Source organism: Priapulus caudatus, unplaced genomic scaffold (assembly GCF_000485595.1).
Source record: "Priapulus caudatus unplaced genomic scaffold, Priapulus_caudatus-5.0.1 Scaffold834, whole genome shotgun sequence".
In the NCBI taxonomy this organism is placed as follows: Eukaryota; Metazoa; Priapulida; class Priapulimorpha; order Priapulimorphida; family Priapulidae; genus Priapulus; species Priapulus caudatus.
In genome coordinates this window covers 40823-61052 of record NW_014577895.1, presented here as the reverse complement: position 1 = coordinate 61052, position 20230 = coordinate 40823, and the positions used below count along the sequence as shown (strand labels likewise).

General features: G+C 43.3%; 4 protein-coding genes across 6 annotated transcripts in view; 1 reads left to right on the top strand and 3 right to left on the bottom strand.

The window, feature by feature from the left end:
- LOC106813843 (AP2-associated protein kinase 1-like) overlaps nt 1-3721 on the bottom strand; it is a 32518-nt gene extending 28797 nt beyond the window's left edge. Inside the window, exons 1-2 of the mRNA XM_014818073.1 lie at nt 3608-3721; nt 2533-2698 (exon numbers count right to left, since the gene is read on the bottom strand). Of these exons, the coding sequence (XP_014673559.1) occupies nt 2533-2641 (109 nt within the window). The 5' untranslated portion in view covers nt 2642-2698; nt 3608-3721. The remainder of the gene's footprint in view (nt 1-2532; nt 2699-3607) is intronic.
- Nucleotides 3722-5333: 1612 nt separating this feature from the next.
- LOC106813846 (histone H2A.V) lies at nt 5334-8586 on the top strand. The gene is made up of 5 exons (XM_014818079.1): nt 5334-5442; nt 5587-5664; nt 5793-5906; nt 6823-6952; nt 7222-8586. The coding sequence occupies exons 1-5, from the start codon at nt 5440-5442 to the stop codon at nt 7281-7283; spliced, it is 387 nt and encodes a 128-aa protein (XP_014673565.1). The 5' UTR covers nt 5334-5439; the 3' UTR covers nt 7284-8586.
- On the bottom strand, nt 8325-16020 carry LOC106813845 (solute carrier family 35 member F6-like). Of its 3 annotated transcripts, XM_014818076.1 has the most exons (14): nt 15941-16020; nt 15396-15699; nt 13772-13863; nt 13563-13630; nt 13213-13271; nt 12483-12624; nt 12116-12251; nt 11641-11735; nt 11110-11154; nt 10487-10667; nt 10286-10391; nt 9925-10007; nt 9570-9612; nt 9132-9178 (listed from the first exon to the last, which is right to left on the bottom strand). In XM_014818076.1, coding segments are annotated over exons 2-13 (1104 nt in total). In that variant the 5' UTR covers nt 15491-15699; nt 15941-16020; the 3' UTR covers nt 9132-9178; nt 9570-9610. The 3 variants fall into 3 exon arrangements, with proteins under 3 accessions (XP_014673561.1, XP_014673564.1, XP_014673562.1); XM_014818075.1 differs by lacking the exon at nt 10286-10391 and having other exon boundaries at nt 8325-9178; XM_014818078.1 differs by lacking the exons at nt 10286-10391; nt 13772-13863; nt 15941-16020 and having other exon boundaries at nt 8325-9178; nt 15396-15473.
- Nucleotides 16021-17498: 1478 nt separating this feature from the next.
- Nucleotides 17499-20230, bottom strand: part of LOC106813841 (coatomer subunit alpha-like) — a 24618-nt gene continuing 21886 nt past the window's right edge. Inside the window, exons 24-25 of the mRNA XM_014818072.1 lie at nt 19203-19315; nt 17499-18224 (exon numbers count right to left, since the gene is read on the bottom strand). Coding sequence (XP_014673558.1) covers nt 18083-18224; nt 19203-19315 — 255 coding nt within the window. The 3' untranslated portion in view covers nt 17499-18082. The remainder of the gene's footprint in view (nt 18225-19202; nt 19316-20230) is intronic.

The following is a 20230-nucleotide window of genomic DNA, read 5'->3' as shown; positions in this document are numbered from 1 at the left end:
AGTGCTATATGGAAGAAAACAGCAACCCTACGCTCCAAACCGCGGTCATAATCATATCCTTACAAACACAAGTGCTATATGGAAGAAAACAGCAACCCTACGCTCCAAACCGCGGTCATAATCATATCCTTACAAACACAAGTGCTATATGGAAGAAAACAGCAACCCTACGCTCCAAACCGCGGTCATAATCATATGCTAACAAACCCAGGTGCTATATGCAAGAAAACCACAACCCTACGCTCCAAACCGCAGTCCTATGCTTACAAACAACTCGTTATCGTGCATATCACGTGCAATTAATGCTGATAGAAAGTTAGATAAAAGTCAACTCTGTGTGAGAGCGCACGGCCCCCGGTTAGATACCCAACCTGTGCAACTGTAATGTCGCATAATCGCTGGTTAGACTCTCAAAGTAAAGTTTCCGCATAAGATAGCGCTGTCCTTGTGTGCATACCCGAGGCTTCCATGATAGCACACATGGTCTCTTGATTTGATTTTCGAAGCTTCAACGACAAAAGAAGTGACAAGAAGAGAAGTGAGTTGCCACTTTTCTGATCTAATCACCCCCCCCCTTCGTAAACTCAGCAATACTTGGCAGTGCGACCTTAGAAGTGGCAGATTACCGACAGCACCATGGCAAAGTGTTTGTAGCAGACGCTGAATTCGAGCATGTGTCAAACTTCGAGATGCGTTGAACAGGACAATAAAACCACGCGCTGCCACTGCTCTCTCTCTCTCTCTCTCTCCTTTCCTCCCTCCCTCCATCTCTCGCTCACTCTCCCTCTCTCTCTTCCTCTCGATAACTGTCACTCAAGCGAAGCGACAAGAGTGGCCTTTGAGGACAGGTGTTGTCCGTTATATAGAGGTGTAGCCGATGACACATCGGACACAGTCGTACCGCACAGTGCATTGAGATATCGTTGAGCATCAGCACGAGTGTGACTCGCTGCACACACGCACTTGCGGGCGAGCCGTGCCGATAACAGCGAGGACTGATAACTGCACGAGGGGCGTCTTCGCGAGAACGCGCACTCTCGTCAACGCCCCCTATCCACCGCACCCACCGCACCACACGCGCGTGTCCATCGCGCTGGCTGGTCGTCGTCGGCAAAAACATGCTGTACAACAGGGAAAAAATATAATTTATTTTTCGGGGGCTACTTTTCAAGCTCGCGTGCATGAAAATAGCACTCTAAAATTTGGTTTGCATTGAACTCTATGCAAATTTACGGGGGCTCTTTTTGTCATTTCCAGGGCTCTTTTTGGCATTTCAGGGACTAAATCTTCCTGAGCCCCCGTGTATTTTTTTCACTGCTGTACAACACGCCACCACGTTTCTTCGCAGCCTCCCGTCGTCTGAAAGCAGCGGTGGCGGAGACTCATGAATGCATTATGCATCCGTTCGCAATTAGCTCTCGCACCCGACTCGCAAACTATTAAACGTCAAGAGATTCACTTCCTCAGGTGCAATTGCCGTGGCGACGCCGCCTCGGGAAAGGGTGATGGGGATTCCAACAGTTAGGGGGTGAAAACGCACGCGTGACGCGGGGTGGGGTGGGGAATCTAATGGTTAGAGGAGGCATTGCAAGTGTGACGCGGGGTGAGAGGATCGAAGGACGGGATCTTTTCTAGACAACCAGCACCAAAGCGTAGTTGAACACGATCCGCACGTACGTGTCTGCCCGCTCCCGCCCCCTCTCCCTAGGATACATTTATCGCAATATATGCATACATGTTTCACAGATTGTCTCATCGCTCGTAATGATCCCGCCACCGCTCAAAGATTGTCGAAAAGCAAACACCTAGTGTAAACACCGTGTGTGTTCGTACGGGAGGTGGGGGCAGTCAATTGCTGTGTACTACTTCCGTAAGAAATGTTGGGGAGTGGGGAATGGGAGAAGGAAAGTGGGGAAAAATCTGTGGAGAGCTGGACCATCTCTAAGAGACACACAGATCGACTGCCACTACATGACACAGATTTGACATGCTTGTCATTCGATGCTACAAGGTTATAAAAGTTGGTGCCAGAGCGATAGATTATGTGATGGAGGGGAGTGGTCCCCCATTTATGACATGGCATTTTTGTTTTGTCCACAAACAATGTTAGCCATCCTCTGAATTCAGTCAGATTGTAAACTGTCACAAAAAAAACCGTCATTTACCTGCTAAGTTATGTCACTGATTCTAAACTGTCATAAAAACCTGTAACCTAACCACTCAATTCTGACACTGCTTCTATTGTCTGTCACTAAAATTGTCACCTAACCTCCGATCTGTGTCAACGATTCTAAACTGTCATAAAAACCTGTCACCTAATCACTAAACTCTGTCACTGTCTCAAAACTCTGTCATCGTCAACCGTCACCGCCTGTCATCTATGTCATCGCCGACTGTCACTGCCTGTAAACTGTCACCGTCGCTAAACTCTGTCACTGCCTCTAAACTCTATCATCGTTGACCGTCACCGCCTCTCATCGCTGTCATCGTCGACCGTCTGTCATCTCTGTCACCGTCGACTGTCACACCTACCCTCAGCGATGACATCTTCCACGGTGACCCGATGTCGTCCGATCGCAAACTCCTTGCCGATGTAGTTGGTTTGCAGCGACGACTGGTTCTTCAGGAACAGCTTCTTCATGGCTGCCGCGGCGCCGCGTCCGTGATTCGCTCGTCGGGGGGGAAGAAACTCGCTCGCCTGTCGAACAGACGTGCAAATCGGCGCTGAGCGACGGACAGCAGGCGAACGCAGAATCAACGACTGACCGGGGCTGAGCGATGATGACTCGCACGGCAGACGATCGCCGTGTCCGCGGTTTGAGATTCGTTTGTCGAGCTCTCCTCATCATTTGCCTCCGGATGCCAATTGCATTGTGCGGGTTGGCGTGGGGTGACGAAAGAAAGATGCGATCGGGGAGGGGGGGAGGGGTGGAGGTGGAAATGAGGTGGGGTTGGGTGATGGTGGTTGTGAGGAGGGAATGAGAGCATAGTAGAGAGAGAGGTAAAATTCCCTGGTAGGGAATTAGTGGTCTGAATGGATTATCCATAGTTGCACTCATATTATTAATAGATTTGCCATCACAGCAATATATGTGTCTGTACCACAATCATGCACTGTTCTGTGTATCACCTGGCCGAGTAGTATGATGATGAAATGTAAAAGTAACTGTAGAAATTCTACATCACAGTAACCGATCGTCCTTAGCCGAGTAGATAAACAGGCAACAATAATATTAATAATATAGTATAAATATATCATTATAATTATATGTCTTATAAAGTCATGCATGTGCTAGACTGTGACAGTTATGCAAGTGCTACTCAGCCTACTGTATCAATCAATAGGTGGCAGCAGTACAGTAGGATCCCGCATACATGTACATGCGTGAATAATTACTAATAGCCCTACATTTGTGTTGTCAAAATCGATAATATATTACTAACTGGTAACCGGCCTATTCTGGATTCAGTGATTGACTCAATGACTGAATGAGTGATTCATAATTCACAGTGTGAAGTATAAACAGGGAGTGACACGTCGTGTGGTTTAAAATAGACAGAATTTGTGGCATGACGTCAAACTTACTGATTGGAAATGTTTACTTACACAATATCGAAGCTTATTTTCACCACATTATAAATAGTTTTCACTCATAAGTTGACATAACAGAAATTTTCTTCCTCAGCTTTCTCTTTGCGATGGCTGCTCTCGCGAAATATCACGAAAATACACGGTGACTGTTCGCTTGTTCGACAATTTGCGCATTGCAAAGTTCAGCAGAGTTCATTCATTGACAACACATTGTGTGTGTCAATATTTAGTTCTAATAATAGCAAATATATATATATATATATATATATATATATATATATTGCACGTACATGGTAATCTATATCTAACTGGCTTGTTTTAAATAAAGAAAAAGCTAGCGTGACAAAAATTTACGTACATACATCCACATAATGTATATGTGCTTGCTTGCGCGAGCACGCGCGCGTACAGATGTGTAAATGTACGCGTGTTGTAGGCTGTCAGTACACGCGTGCGTGTGTGTGCGCCCGCTCGCGGTATTTTATTAGTTGATTATTCTTCAAATTCTTGCTATTTTATCATATATTGCGTCTATCCTACAGAGGTGAGAGGGCGCCACTTTCCGGTCAGCAAGAAGGCCAGAGATCGCGGTCAGTGGAATTTCTGCGTACCCCAGTGCCCACATTTACTCTATAGTATGCGCGCGCATGTGTGTTTGTGTAAACCGACAAGCGTACGTCAACAACGTATACAGTCATTGACTCGATCCAGCTTTGCTTCAATGTCCGAAATACCATATAAACGTGTACAAAGAAAATTAGCCAAAAAATGTACTCGCTGAGCTAAATATACTAATATAATGTTGTGCGATGTGCGGATGGAGGTGGGTGGCTATATATATAATACCAGGAGTCTATCCTCCTGATAATCTCCTGATATATCCGGCTATACTCCTGATAATACCTATTGTTGCTACCGCGGCTGTTCGTGTTATTTTCGGTGCACACATCGTTGTCGCGTGATGCTAACTAAGCTATAGACGGTGGTATATATATATACAGTCAAACGTAACAGGGCAAATATATACACGCGCAAGCGCCTTCCTGGGAATTTTTATCCGTGAAGTTTTCTGTTCAGGAAAAGTATTCAATTTTCAATTTTCATACATTATTAAATGCATGGCACATGCATTAATTTAATTCAATGTCGCAGTCATACTTTTAATTTGTTCGTGTCGTCACATATATGGGTGTGCGTACGTATACGCGCGCGCGTGTATACGACTGCGTAGTGTATTAGTAGTGTATAGTGTATTAGTAGTGTATAGTGTATTAGTAGTGTATAGTGTATTAGTAGTGTATACGACTGCGTCGCTCGCACAGACTATATTTTTATTGTAATCAATGCAGATCGCAGTGATTTGTAGAGTTAATTGTTTTTGGTTTTTTAGTTGCCTGTGTCTAGTTTTTATGTCGCAGCTAGTAGTTGTACTCTCACACTACGCGCTTTTTAGATAGAACACGGGGGGAGTGGAATCGGTCTATTTATCGCAGTATAACCATCCACGAATCCATTGAATTCATTGAATGCACGAATCCATTGAATATCAACGCGAAGTTTCCCGTGCAAACGCGCATCTAATCACCTACACAAGAGCTACGCGTTAATGATACCTAATTGCACACAGGTGTGCGGTGATACGATAGTATTGCTAGCAAAACTAGCAGTTACAATACGCGCAATATCTCCTTTTCGAAATAATAGCGATCCCGCGCTCCAAATACTCCGCGATCATTGGGCAGCTGGCGATCACGTGACTCAAAATTTGAGTATAGGGACGTTGCAACAGCCAGTTGGCGGGAGTCAGTATAACCGTTGTTCTTCGTCCATAAACTTATACTGTCATCATGGTAAATATCTGTAATTTTCGTGTGTTTTCCAGAGGCATCGAAATCTTTACTTTACACCAGTGGAAAGATCATTTATTTGCGATTACGATATTGTGAAAATTTCTAGTGTAACGGTTAGATTAATCGAGATTTTTGCATTTTTAGCCGGGTGGTAAAGCTGGAAAAGATTCCGGAAAGGCGAAGGCAAAGGCCGTTTCGCGATCTGCCCGGGCAGGATTACAGGTAAGTTTCTCATAGACCTTGTCTTTTCATACAAATATTTAAATAGTATATGTTTCTTAGTAACCTAAGACATGTCTGCAAATATAAGATGTAATTTTCAGGTATGTAATTATTGGTAAAATTTTCAGTTTCCTGTCGGCCGTATTCACCGACATTTGAAAACCCGAACTACAAGTCACGGCCGTGTTGGAGCAACAGCGGCAGTATACAGTGCAGCAATATTAGAATACTTGACTGCAGAAGTAAGTACCAATATTTCAGTCATTAACATTAGTTCATTACGGTCGGTTAATTCATTTTCATCAAATTGTCCCAATGTCGGCAGTCTCGTCGCTGCCTGGTGCAGTAACTTATCATACGTCGTTGAAAACAGTGTAATGAAATTTCTAATTGGGGTGCAGATAGCCTGCAGGTTGATTTCGCGTTGAAACCGATCAATTGGACGATTTCATATCTTGCTTCCACGTAAAATTTTGTGCGGTGATGTACAGCGTCAATGTTTGTGTTCAAAATGTGGCGCGATGGTGGACCGGAAAATGGCCGCCCCTCGCTGGCTCAGTGCCAATAGACGCGGTCACGAAACAAAGGGTCCCGGTACAGTCAAAGAAGTAGTTGGGGGTGGGAAACTGGTTTGCGGGGGCTGTTCTCATTGAATGACCGGTGTAACGTATTTACGAATATTGTAATCAGAGGTGGGTATGCCGACCAAAATTACTGGATGCTTACCATCGCGGGTCCGTGTGAATTGTGCAATTAGAGACTAGTTCAGTAGTTGTGTACAGTGTAATCCACGACCGCACTAACTAACTAACCCTAATTGTCATGCTGGTTCTTGCTACTGTATGCTGACTAGCGTACAATGCAATAGGCTGAATAGCCAGTATACGTCATTGTATAGTTATCTGTAATATTAGAACCTTGTTAAATAAAGATATATATATATATATATATATCCATTTCACAAAAAGTAGAATGAATGTAGTTTGAATGCTGTTGCCGTCTGGGCATATATTCGTTATGGTCGTTAGCGCCAAACACGTTTGCGCATCGTAAATCAAAACGGATGCAGATATTCGTTAGTGTGTCGTGTGGCAGAATCGTGGCGAGAACCAGTAGTTATCACACATGCGAGCTAACTGTCGCTGTGTCTTCGCGCAGGTACTCGAGCTGGCAGGCAATGCTAGTAAGGATCTTAAGGTGAAGCGAATCACACCGCGTCATCTCCAGCTCGCCATCCGTGGTGACGAGGAGCTCGATTCCTTAATCAAGGCAACGATCGCGGGCGGAGGTAAGTCACCCGTTACCGTATATATATATGTCGCGTGGGTGGTAGTAGTAGTGGCAGGTCACGGAAACACTGGCCAGCACTGTATATCGTTTTCACTTGTACGGTAATTGCTGTAAGCAATTGAATCGGAAGTCGTGAGATGCAACGATGCACGTCATTAATTGTACTTCTACAATCTTCCACATTGTGCGTCACTTTTCTACGTAGATTTATGAATGTTGGCGATTCGATCTGCGTGTGTTAACAGCCGTTCTCGTTTTTATTTGCAGGTGTCATCCCACATATCCACAAATCTCTGATTGGCAAGAAGGGATCTCAGAAAGCTGCGTAAAACGTGAATCTAGACTATTGCTTTGTCACCCTCTTCGCTGTAAAAAGCTTATGAAATCAACCAGCACTTGAAACTGCCGCCATTATTTTGTCGTCTTTGAAGACTGACCGTCCCCTGTACCAGGGAGACCGGGGTATTTAGTAGTGTCGAGTTTACGCGTGTGTGTGTGTGTGTGTGTGTGTGCCGATCGACAATGTTTTCTCCAGAGGCAAATCCTTGCAGAGTTACGCCGGCGTGTGTCGGACACGGAGGCGACAACACGTGACGTCACCACCGGTGGTGCTGTTGTTCTGACGCGGGCCTTATCAAAACGAAACTGTTACAGTAGCCGTAGATCATATCTCTGGTGATCGATCAGGTGGTCGCACCCCATTGTATATAGCTGTAACTTGGTTCAATTTTAGATTGCAACATTTGTGTGGTATACCTACTCTTTTTGGCCGGAACAAATTTTTCAGTTGAACCTAACGAGGTTTGCCTCAAATGTCGTGTAACATACATATTTTTAGTAATCCATCTTAGTCTTCATTGTAAGTCCCTGAGATTTGTGAATCGGTTTGAGATGGGTTTGTGTTTGTCTATTGTCTTGTGCGTGTGTGTGTAGAAATGAATGTATTTTGTCCAAGGTACGTCCTTGTCCGTGCTTATTTGACAGATGATCGGAAACATTTAACTGCAGATCTTGTAGGTTTTTCCTTTTTCGGTAGCTTTCTGGCATTGTAAAAGTTTGCGCGGAGGTCTGCAGGTAGCTTCGTTTCGATTGTCACTGTCCCCTAGGCCTTTAATGTAAGGTTTATAGGTTTTTAATCTTAAACTTAAAAAACTTCAATTGAAATAAATAAATATTAGTCCATCCATGTGAAGATATTTCATCATTCCTGTGTGTTTATAGCGGTAGACATCTAGTATTTGTTTCACTGCCACCACTGATTCCAGTGAATGTTATCTCAAGTTTGGATTAGGACTGGAAATGGTGGTGACCATACTGAAACTGTCATTATATAGTTGGCAAACTGTGCAAAGATTTCTAGATTGTTCTTGTGTAGCCATAAATATAAGTTAGCGTACAGTATTTTGTTAAAGTAATTTCAAATCAATTGTTTTTATGTATGCAATTGAATCGAATTATTCTGCTGATTTTTATAATGAAGCAATAATGGCAAAAATGTACTGACCGTGCAAGCTCCAACTGGAAGTTCAGAACACTGTTATACTACTGCATTATCAACTCACTAGTTTTACCAGATGTGTAACTTTTTAATTCCAAGGTAAAAATATAATACCACAAATTTTTGTATAAAAACATCTTTGTTTGTGTTTTAATAGCAACATCTGTCTGCATCAGATCAGATTAATCATCAGAGAATAGACATATATATATATACAAGAAAGCAGATGCCGTATATACAAATTAGCGCAGTTATCAAAGGTAGTCGAGAGAAGTCATTTAATAACAGGAGAGTAGTGTAAGGTCAATGGTTGATCATTTAATATCTCTACCTCATGTCACAGATGGTATGTGATCACATAATTTAGCATCAGCAATAGTCATGATAACCAACAGTCTACGTCAGTAGAAGACTGAAGTGACAAGTCCTAATGACATCAGGAGTGTATCAATACACTATATGTATTGATACACTTCTGATGACATGTATAGATATGAATTACTATATTCCTATCTACAGTAATTCCTCTATACATGGCAACAGCAAATCAGTCGTACAGGGACACCCGATTCTCTTGCAGCAGTGGCGCCCTCTCATCCCGTGCCTGGATGCTGGCGGTGACTGGGGTGTTGGGAGAGGGTGACTTGCAGCAGTACCATAGGTAGGCAGGATCCAACAACTCATTGTACAAAGCTGTCCCGATCATGAGGAACAGAAAGCCGTCAACTGTAAAAGAAAACGGATTTGCATGAAGCATGAACAAAACTAAAATAAAACCGTAATATTTATTCCTCAATATCTATTACAGAGGGTACAGATCTACTATACAATTATCATGTAGTAGGGCAATATACTCACAAATTGTCAGATTCTAAATTAAAACGTGTTCTTTGTCAATGATAGATTGAATATTCACCATAATTGCTATGGAAAACAACGCATGATAATCCATAACTTACATTACACAAGCAAAGAAATGCACTGAATACCATGTTAATGATTTTTCATCAACAAAGGGCCACCAATATTCAAGCAGCATTACGTTTCCAGAATCAATATTTGCATTAAACACATCTGTCGCAAGACAGCAGCATTGTGTCAAGAAAATTGTACTCACTTTGTATGAGTCCCCAGGCTTTATGAAATGGTTCACCGAAACTCTGTAACGGGAATAAACAAAAACCGTAATGACACGCTCTGTGTAGAATCCACCGTCACAGAGTTACTGTGTGACAACAATAGAGCCGGCTTAGTCTATAAAACATTGTACGCACGACTGAAATCCAATTCCTTGGACATTTGCAACATCTGCCAAATCCTTTGACAACACGGTTATCGATCAGGAAAGTATGTAGAACGTTCACAATTTAGACTTGGACAAAATGTCCATGAAACTAAACGCGGGGCGGCCTTATAGTCGTGTTGTGGTCAGCAGGAAACATGTAATGGGGTGGATTTCTCCGAGTACGTACAGGGTCGAAGGCGTAGTAGACAAGCAGACTGACTACCCACACACCGATGGTCCTGCAGGCATCTACGAGGGTACGATGCACCGCTGAAGCAAAACAAGAACACGTGCTTTAGCATGAACAGGAAACAACACAATAATACGTAATGGGGTATAATAATAATATACATATAAACATATAAATAATATGATAAATAATATCAAGAGTCCATAATAGAGACTCTCTATTATGGACTTGATAATATAGATCAGTACAACTGGTACTGTGACAGTTATGAAACACATATCATTCGCTCTTGCTTCGTATATGTAACTATACACACTATTTACATACACAGGCAAACCTGTATATGAGGTTCACTCACGGGAAATTCCAAAGGTGACCTTTATAGACAGCTATCCAATCTATAGGAGTGGTTTCATTGTATAACTGCCACTCAAGAGAAACACCATGTCTCTTCAGACGGGTGTCTGTTCAAAAGAGGTGCCCATTAACACACATTTGACTGCATGACATCATTTGTGCACATCATCTGTACTGATCTCTTAGCGACCTGAATTCCTACCCGTCAACGACTTTGTCACAGCAAGACCAAAGAAGTTATAGAAGGCGATGGACATCAGGTAGAGCAGGGAGAAGACCAGCAGCTTGGGATCGTTGCCGATCTGGTAGAGAGCGTCCAAGCTGTTCTCGTAGTTGCCATTGATGTCGTTGCCAGGAATGAAGAACATGGCCGGTAGGACGATCTTCAAAGTGCGCAAAACACCACAATCGTATCAGGAGCACATAACAAAAGAATAAACTGTGTCATCATGGACTGCCGAGTTATCCTTTTTATCACGTACTCATTGTCACTCTCATTTGTAATATACTCCTGAGTATTTCTTTTATTATGTAGGCCTGGGTGTTCTCTTTCTCTCACTATCTTACCATGTTCTCCCGATTACGCTATTTTGTACTCCAGAACACACATGTGTAGAACTCTATGAGAACTTCATATGAATATTTATGATAACTCTTAACAGTGGCACAGTTATCGCTCAACAAATTATATTACAGCATTGTGAACAGATGAGCCACCTTCAGTAGTATAGGCCCACTTCTGCACTGTTCCCTAAGCTGACTGTCTATGTAAAATCCAACCTGGACCATAAATGGTGACCCAACAACTTTCGATTCATGACTCACCAAACTCATGATGAAGAATCCAAACGTTCCTTCCATTCCAACAACCTAAAATGGAAATCCCATCCAAGTATTAATGACTCATAGTTAATTTATATGTTTTTGTAACTCGCACTCAGAAATGGAAATGCCTAATTGCATATTGTATAATATTATGTTGTATTATGTGATATCAGCCAGTGTATAATATATAGTAGTATAAATACTGCGTATCCAAGTATAGCAGGCAACATGAACATATGAGGCTAGTATAGTGCTGAGAGGCTCTATGTCCCCCAGGGTACTGCCGGAACGTACCCTGGTACTACCTAATATGCCGGACCTTTACCTCGCCTACTCCACTAACGAGTCTAGGGAGTCGCATACGCCTACTCCCTAACTCTAACCCTAACCATATCCAATAGTTACCAGGGTACGTTCCGGTATACCGGACCGTACCCAGGGTACGTTCTGGCAGTACCCTGGGGGACATAGACCCTATGAGCGCTAGTAGTGAGTACATATTATTATGTTCAGCCTCAGTCGTGGACTCACGTGCAGTGGATGCAATGAACGATTCTTTAGAAAACTTTCCTCAATAATCATCTGAGTTGCACTGACTAGCTGGCCTCCAAGTATTAGAGATATTCCTGGAAACGTCGAAAACCAGATTTAGCATGCATCAAGCACAATCTCGTAAACATGACAGCCAAACAGTTTCTAATACATGGTGTAAGTGCTCCGTATTGCACTTATGCTTAATGATGATAGACATACTAAGAAGTTAGAACTAGGTTTGGGTTGGGTTATGGTTACAGTTAGGGTTAGGCTCCGGTTTAAGGGTAGGGTCAGGATCAGGATCGGGGTCAGAGACAGGGTTAGGATTATATTGATGACATTCAATGATGATGATGCATGTATGGCCGGGTGTCCTAAACTGAGCATAAGCTAGACTATGACCACCTATGGTCATCTCTCTCCTACAGCTAACGTAGGAAGAGAGGCACAGCAGAGGTACAAATACACTCACCTATGGCCGTCTCGTATACCTCGTGTTTGTTGCTCTCGTTGAGTACGCTGGATATGCCGACCAGCGCGAGGCCGATCGTCGTGAACGCCACGCCCACCCAGTGCACCCATCGCAGACGCCGCTTGAGAAACACGACCTGAAATGAGGCCGGAGACACGCTGTGACAAAAAAATCCCTCTCGGTATTCGCTTCCTACTATCAACAAACCGAACCGGACGACAGTATCCGTTATTCAATCAGCGACAAAACGTGCTCGTGAACTTTTTACAAACAGCTTTGTATAAGAGCTGCAATCGGCTCATTGCAAAGCATGGGCGTTCGTTCCCCGGCGAAAACACGGATATTTTTTTGCGTCGGCACCACCTACGGATAGGATGCTTGTGAATATAACGATGGAGCCTCGGAGCATCTGCCAGACGGACGCGTTGACGTAGACGAGGCCGATGCCGGCGAGCGATGTTCCGAACAAATCGCAGATGGTCGGTATGGCGAGGACGAGCTGACAGATTCTGAAACAAGCAGACGAGTGTTAGTTCCTCTAACCAGACGCCTAACTTTCGTGTTGATACCGGCTGCCTTTGTGTTTTTACACCCCATGCTCGGATTTTCTCCGACGACTGGCTATGTGTGTATTTGCCGACAGCAACCACTACGTATTCAAATACAGCGAAACCATGTGCTAGCACATGCCTCTGATATAATGAAAACTTATAAACAACATAATTTTTTTTTTGGTCAAAAACTTTGGTCATTTTCATTGGGTAGCAGTCATGAAGTAAAACAATCTCTATAGAATAGACACGTGTCTACGTGTATAGATACCAATTTTGGCATTACTGTTGAGCAGCAGTTAAACAGTGAAACAACCTCTATAGCACAGACACGGGTCCGTATATGAAGAAAGATTTCACTGAACTCCTAGCTCTCTGTGGTTTTCTGGGTGATCGGGATACTTTGACTGACTGAAATTTTAGACGTTCTAGAAAGTAACCTAACCACAGGGAAACGGTCAAGATATATTAAAACTTCTATATAGAATAGATTTTCCTATGCTTCACGGGCTAAAACGTTCCTTCTTCGTCACACTCCTGACTCACCTCGGCTGCGTGTCCACTACATCTTCTGATCCCGAGACTTCCGACAATCGCTCTATGTTCTGAAACAGGCAGCATATGCGTGCAGGAACTACCCAGTGTATGCACAGCCTCAATAATGACAGGAAGGGGAAGGTGAGAATTGAGATGATGAACTGAAATTACGGAGAGGAAGAGAAGCGGAGGTGGAATAGAACGTTCGAAGAGACGATGAGGAAGAGATCAGTAGGTTGAGTTGAAGTTTCTAATTTGTACGCATCTCCTTTTGTATTTATATAGGTGTAATTTACTGAATTTGTATCGAGTGGAAGTATTATCTGATGGCATGCAGATAAACCGTACATAGTGCCTACCTCACGTCTATACCGATTTCGTTCACGCTGTCTAACCACAAACAGTCCAATCAAGCAGCCCATTTCACCTGGAACACACACACAACATATGCAAGAAATTAAGACAAGTATAGTCAGCCGCTATGTATATTTCATCTGGAGTATCATGAAACTTGTAAGCTACCAGATAGAATTATCGAAGAAACAAACCGCTAAAAGTATATATTTACCTACAAACATGATGACTGTTTGGAACCACGGATGATTGAAGGAATGTTCTGTTGCTGTACCATTTGCGGAGTGGTTAGCAACTCCGGGTGCCCTAAACCAGACACCACATTACAGATTAAAATATGTTTTCTGCCAGTTGCTATTACCGTGAACATATCTACACAATCTAACAAAACCAACTTATTAATAACAACAATAGATATGTTTGTGCTATTACTTATAGCTCTACCTATGTAGCACTATAGCTTCACCACAGGGTGGAGTGTTCGCCTGTGGTGGAGCAAAAGGCCACGTACATAAGTATACAGCTATATAGTATCGTGTGCGTGTCGTGTATGGGAGGGTAGCGTAGTGCGGTGCTGTGCTGACGTTGCGTTGTTGTTTTAGTTAATTTACTTTCCTTGTTTTGTTTTGTTTTTTCTTTTCTTTGTTGTTTTTTTGCTGTGCTGTCTTGTTTTTTTAATATAAACCGCATGTTCCTACTATGCTGCTCCTCTGCTGTGATGATGGGTGGTGATCTTCTGTTTTTTTCGCCGACCGCCTCGTGATCATTGTTTTTTGTGGTTGTTTTTTGTTTTTTTGTGATTTCTTGGGGCCTCGTGTGTTTTTTTCGTTGATTGTTGACTGGTGTGATTGATGTCTTTTGTTGTTTGTTGTCGTGGTGATGCTCCCCTGTGTGCGCCTCTTGCTGTGTGTGTATTGTACTCTGTGGTGTTGTGGTGTGTGTGTGCTCTCTTGGCTGTCGCTAGCGGGGGTCGACCTTAAGCAATACACTGGCCACAAAGCGAGAGACAGTCACAGTAAACAGTGATCTGGAGTCGGTTTTCGGCAAAAATACCAGATTTTTGCCGCTCATTATCTCAGCGTAGGGGCATCGTAGGGACATGCGGTTTATTTTATATTAACAAGGTAGAACAGCTGATCAATAATACTGCAAAGCATCGTCAAAATAAAAAGGGAAAAGTTGATTAATTAGACTAATACTGCAGCATGGTTTCAGCATTTCACCGTTGTACGCTTTCCTTCTTTATACGCTCTTGATAGTATCATCATAAATTCCACCTACACATTGTCTTCGTAGCATTAATTCTCGGAATGAGCTGAACTCACAAGTAACTGCCACAGAGGTTATGGCAATGGGAATTGCTGACCATGATAAAGACATTATAGATACTCTCAGTAGACTGCATGGCCCGGCCAATATTATAATATGACTCTGCGAATGACAGGGCGTTTTGGTGCTTATACTTTTATAGCTAATCGAATTTACTATGTACAGTATATTGTTCTGTAGAATATACAGTATAGCTCAACTCGTATCTCGGTTACGCTGTAACTGAAGGCCTCACTCTCAGTGCAGCTGACTCACTCAGGGTTCTCCAAGCTTTTCATTATAGCATGGCGGGTGCTGCCTTTACGGTCCTAGTTGCAAATCGCCGAAGGCAGTTTGCGTGCTGGGGGGTCCGGGGGCTATGATATTTAGAGTGGCGGGTGCATTTTAGGATGACGGGGCTCGACGATAGCCTGGCGGGCCGCCAGGCTATAAGTGCTCTTGGAGAACCCTGTCACTGCATACATGTAACTATGTACACACACTGTTCTAACCCGCAATGATACACTTACACACAATCGTTCTGTGCTTTTTTACTAAGAGTATTAATGCTGCCGGTTAACAACATTCCTCCGATGAGCAACACTTGATATCCTGACAACGCCATGCCGTGCAGTTAAGTGACAGTTCAGCCGAGTGTTAACTTGTCACGAGTGAGCCGACTTGAGTGACAACTCAAAAACCCGTGACACCTCGTTGAATTCACACTCCTTGACTCAAGCAGCCCGGCAAACCGACAACTGCTGCCTTGCAACTTGAGAGGGCGCTCGCTGATTGGCCGCGCAGTTCAGCAATGTAAAAGTGGCTGCATGTAGGCTAAATGAAATAAGAAAATACTGAAATATACCTACACTCTCTAGAATTAGAAATATTTAACTAAATTAACTACACTTTACTAGTTAGGAGATACACACATATGTAGACACTATTACAATATTGAATATGTCATGGCAATGGCGAATTCCCGCGGCCATATACCCAGATCACAACACGCGCGTACGTGTATATTTTTTCAATATTGACACAATTTTAATAAAAATTAATGAAACATGAGTACATGGACTGATGGAGGCTGCCATCTTCAATCATTTGACATAGATGGCTTCCTTATCTCTTTACCCAGTTCACTATACATTGACAAAGAGATTAGAAACCCATCTACGAGCAGCTATCATGTGACGTAAAACCATAGCGTAAAACCTGTTGTTTCTGACCCGTCACCTATCATAACATGTCAAACTTTTTTACGCCCGGTCGTACAAAACCAGTCGCTTTCTACCGGTCATAGGTGGATGTCTATATACATAATACATATCTATTAATTTCAAGTATAGGTCTCAGTGGCTCAACCACAGACTAACGGATACAGTATAATCCGTAATGTATCCATTAGTCTGTGGCTCAACCGGTGAGCTTTCACTTCGCGATAGCTATGGTGATAGTAAGGTAGCGTGTTCGAACCCCATAAGATGTTTTAATTTTTCTCCGCTTTGTGTATTTCTTTGTATTTTATTTGTTTTTGCATTTATTTGTTCTGTAACTTTTGTTTATGTTCGCAATTAAATATATTTCTTTATGTTTTGCATTAAAAATTGTCCTATTAAAAGTATTATATATTTGTCCTGTTATGTTCGGAAACTGACCAATCAGAGAAGAGAGCCGGTTGTTTAGTTTTCAGGACTCCGAAACCGGGTCCGGTCGTTTAGACACTGCCTAATTTGAAACTGCTTGTCTTGAATTCAGATGACATCTTGGACAATATTCAGATAGCAGAGACACATTACAATCCGAGCCAATGTTACATTTTGCCGCCATTGTTTGTTTTTTATTTGATCTGAAAGTATTTGCACAATATTGGGACCATGAGTTGTAAAAAAAGCTGTTATGAGGTACTCGATGAAACATACAAGTTGCGTCAATATTATTTGTGACTGTAGTTGGTATCTTGCCTTTTTAGCTCATCTGACATATAGTCAGGTGCAGCTTGTAGAATCGCATGAGCGTGCGTCCGGCCGTCCGTCCGTCCGTCCGTCAACAGTTACCGGGCACAAATCTTAACCGCTCGACGTACGGTCACGACATTCGGGACGTGGGGTGGGGGTAATCCGAAAACGAGTTGGGATGTCGAAGCCGGGGGTCAAAGGTCAAAGGTCAAGAGGTGTAAAAGAAGGGAGAACATTCCCCTTAACTTAAGGTATAGGGAGGAAATGCAGAATTGCGGCACAAATCTAAACGGCTCGACCTAGGCTTGTGATAGTCGGTGTATAGCATCATGGTAGGAAAAGCCATCACTGTGCCAAAATTGGAGGTCACAGGTCAAAGGTCAATGGGGCACAGGGCAGATTTTAGACATTTTCTGAGGACATGGTCTGACGGAGCGATTGGAAAACTTTTTTGTTTCAGCGGTGACCTACCATTTTTATGGCTTTATTGAAATGACCGTGAAATGTACATAGACGGAGGGTTAAAAAGAAAGGGGGAAAATCCCTCAAGAGAAGGGTTAAACATTGATTTGTTTCTCAACTGCGTTGGCGATGAGCTAATAACACATACTGTTGTTGAAACACATTGAAACCAACTGCGCCTAACACAAATTAAAATCGACAACAACAATGGAAGTCCTCACAGTCACGATTATATTTCGCCGAATCATAGTCACCAAAGACACTGCCTGAGCAGTAAGCGTACACAGACAGCATACTATCCCACATATGTCACATACAATTATGTCAGCAAATATAGATTCCAATGAATAATATCTAGTCCCTAAACATCACCCAAAGTGCACTGCTACGTACGAGGGAATAACGTCTATCATGTTCATAAGAGACATCCCACGGACGCACGCTCATTAAATTTCTATAAGCATTTATTAGTGTCACATACTTTAACACGCGCGCACTCGAGAGATAATGCGTTGCATGCACTCGCGTTCGAAACAATCCTCAGAGTGCTGTTTAACCCGAGCTCGCGTATGCCGCTTGTGAACAAACACACAAACCCTGATCCACTGAATCTAGATCCTTCATCAAATCCCTCCGATTAGTTCCACGTCTCACAAGTGGCCGCTCCATAAAAGGATCCCTCTCTGTAAGCAGTTCTCTCGTTCACATATATCCACACCACCAACAATAATCACAGCAGCCTCGACTCTCGTCGTCGTCGTCGGTAACCGCGCGAGTCGTTGCCGCGGCGACGATCAACGGAACTGCAGCGGGCTGATCCGCAGACCGATGCAATCCTTGCCGACCTCCGCCACGCTGCACACCGTGCACAGCGCCCCCTTGTGTTCGGGAAGGTAGCTCGTCTGACAGAGAGGGCATTTCTCCTCCGGCTTTCCCCTGCGAAAAAAGTCGGAGATGAAAAATCAGCATCTGGGATGCCAGCATACATACATAATATTTTGCAAGACACCACTCCTATCCCTACATAAGTGTGACTCCTAGCATACCTGTACATACATACGTGTAAAATGTGTCATACCTGTATATACTCGGGTGTAACACATGGCGCACTTGTATATAGGGTTGTGTGTTACATGTAGTGTACCTGTACATATGTAACACGTGGCATATACCTATATCTAAGTCTGTGAGTAACATGTAGCAGGGTGCAAATTTAACGGGAGTCCGGAGTCAAATACTCCCTGATTTACTGTCGGACTCCCTGATTTGACATAGGCAGGAGTCCGTGTGACTCCCTGAAAATTCTGCCATACTAACTATAGTTTGTTCCGAAGCACAGCCTCGCGGAATTACTGTATTTTTTCAGCTAATGTCCAAAGTAAATTTGGCAGACGTGCAACTGCATAAATCTTAAAAATTAGCACATGCGTTATTGTTAATATCTTTAATTTTGAACCTCAGACTGCGGACTCCCTTTTTTTGAGGGTACGGACTTCCTTGTTCAAAAGTTAATTTCTACCCCTGTGTAGTGTACCTGTACATGTGTGTAACACGTGGAGTACCTGTATATACGTATGTGTGAGATGTAGCATACCTGTACACACGTGTGTAACACGTGGCGTACCTGTACACGTTTAACACCTGGCGTACGTACCTGTGTATATTTGTGTGTAACACGTGGCGTACCTGCATATGTGTGTAACACGTAGCGCACCTGTATTTGTGTCTAACACGTGGTGTACCTGTATATAGGTTTGTGTGTAACACGTGGCGTACATGTATATAGGTTTGTGTGTAACACATGGCGTACCTGTATATAGGTTTGTGTGTAACACGTGGCGTACATGTAAGTAGGTTTGTGTGTAACACGTGGCGTACCTGTATATAGGTTTGTCTGTAACATATGTGGCGTACCTGTATATAGGTTTGTGTGAGATGCCGCACAGGTTGAAGGGATTGTGTTCGTCGTATATCAGCTGGTGCTCGTCAGTAGGATTCTTGTCGCAGGCCTGCAGAATCTTACGCGTCTGAAAAAACACCAGCGCACGGCCACGCATTAGTTCAATGCTTGTATTTGTTACTGCTGTTAGATTATTACTATTCATAGCAACTATTTTTATTATATGTTACTGCTGTGGAGAGGGGGGCATGGGGGGCAACCCTGTTATTGTGGTTAGAAATCGGCACTTGATTCGCTGACGACGAGACTGTGGCAGGGTGAGCCGGAGGCAACGAGGGACTGGGGAAAGCTATGAGGGTTGACGGAGGGACCGTGAGGGAGAGGGAGCACGAGGGAGCGCATAAGGCGGCCCAAAGGAAAGAGGGACCGTGATGAGAAGAGGATGGGAGGATATCGCTATAGTGGATATGGAGGAGCAATGGAGAAGAGGTACCATAATGATGAGGAGTAAGAAGAAGGAAGCTATTAGGGGGGAAGAGGGGGCTACGGGAGAGTCGTACCAGGCCTAAGATAAAATAATGCTTGTTTCCCCTTTACCGACCGACTCGCCAAAACGCCGCTACTCGACACATTTTATTGGCCGATTAAAACAAAACAAAAATTATTTTGTTTCGCAAAAAAAAAATCAAATTCGTTCCGCAAAAACATATACACAAAACAGAATATACAATAGACATACAAACATCTTGTCAAAACAAAATAAAACAGATTTTTCACCTACCTACCTACTCGGTACCATGAGAGGCGAGTAGGTAAAGGGGAAACAAACAATTTTTTCAAGGGTGGCCCCATAGTGAGGAGGAACTGGAAGGAAGCTACGCAGGATACTGAGGGGCTATGAGACGAGCTGACTATAACATGAAGGACTGAGGAGGGGGAGCATCATAGGGAGACTGAGGAGGGGGAGCATCATAGGGAGACTGAGGAGGGGGAGCATCATAGGGAGACTGAGGAGGGGGAGCATCATAGGGAGACTGTTAGG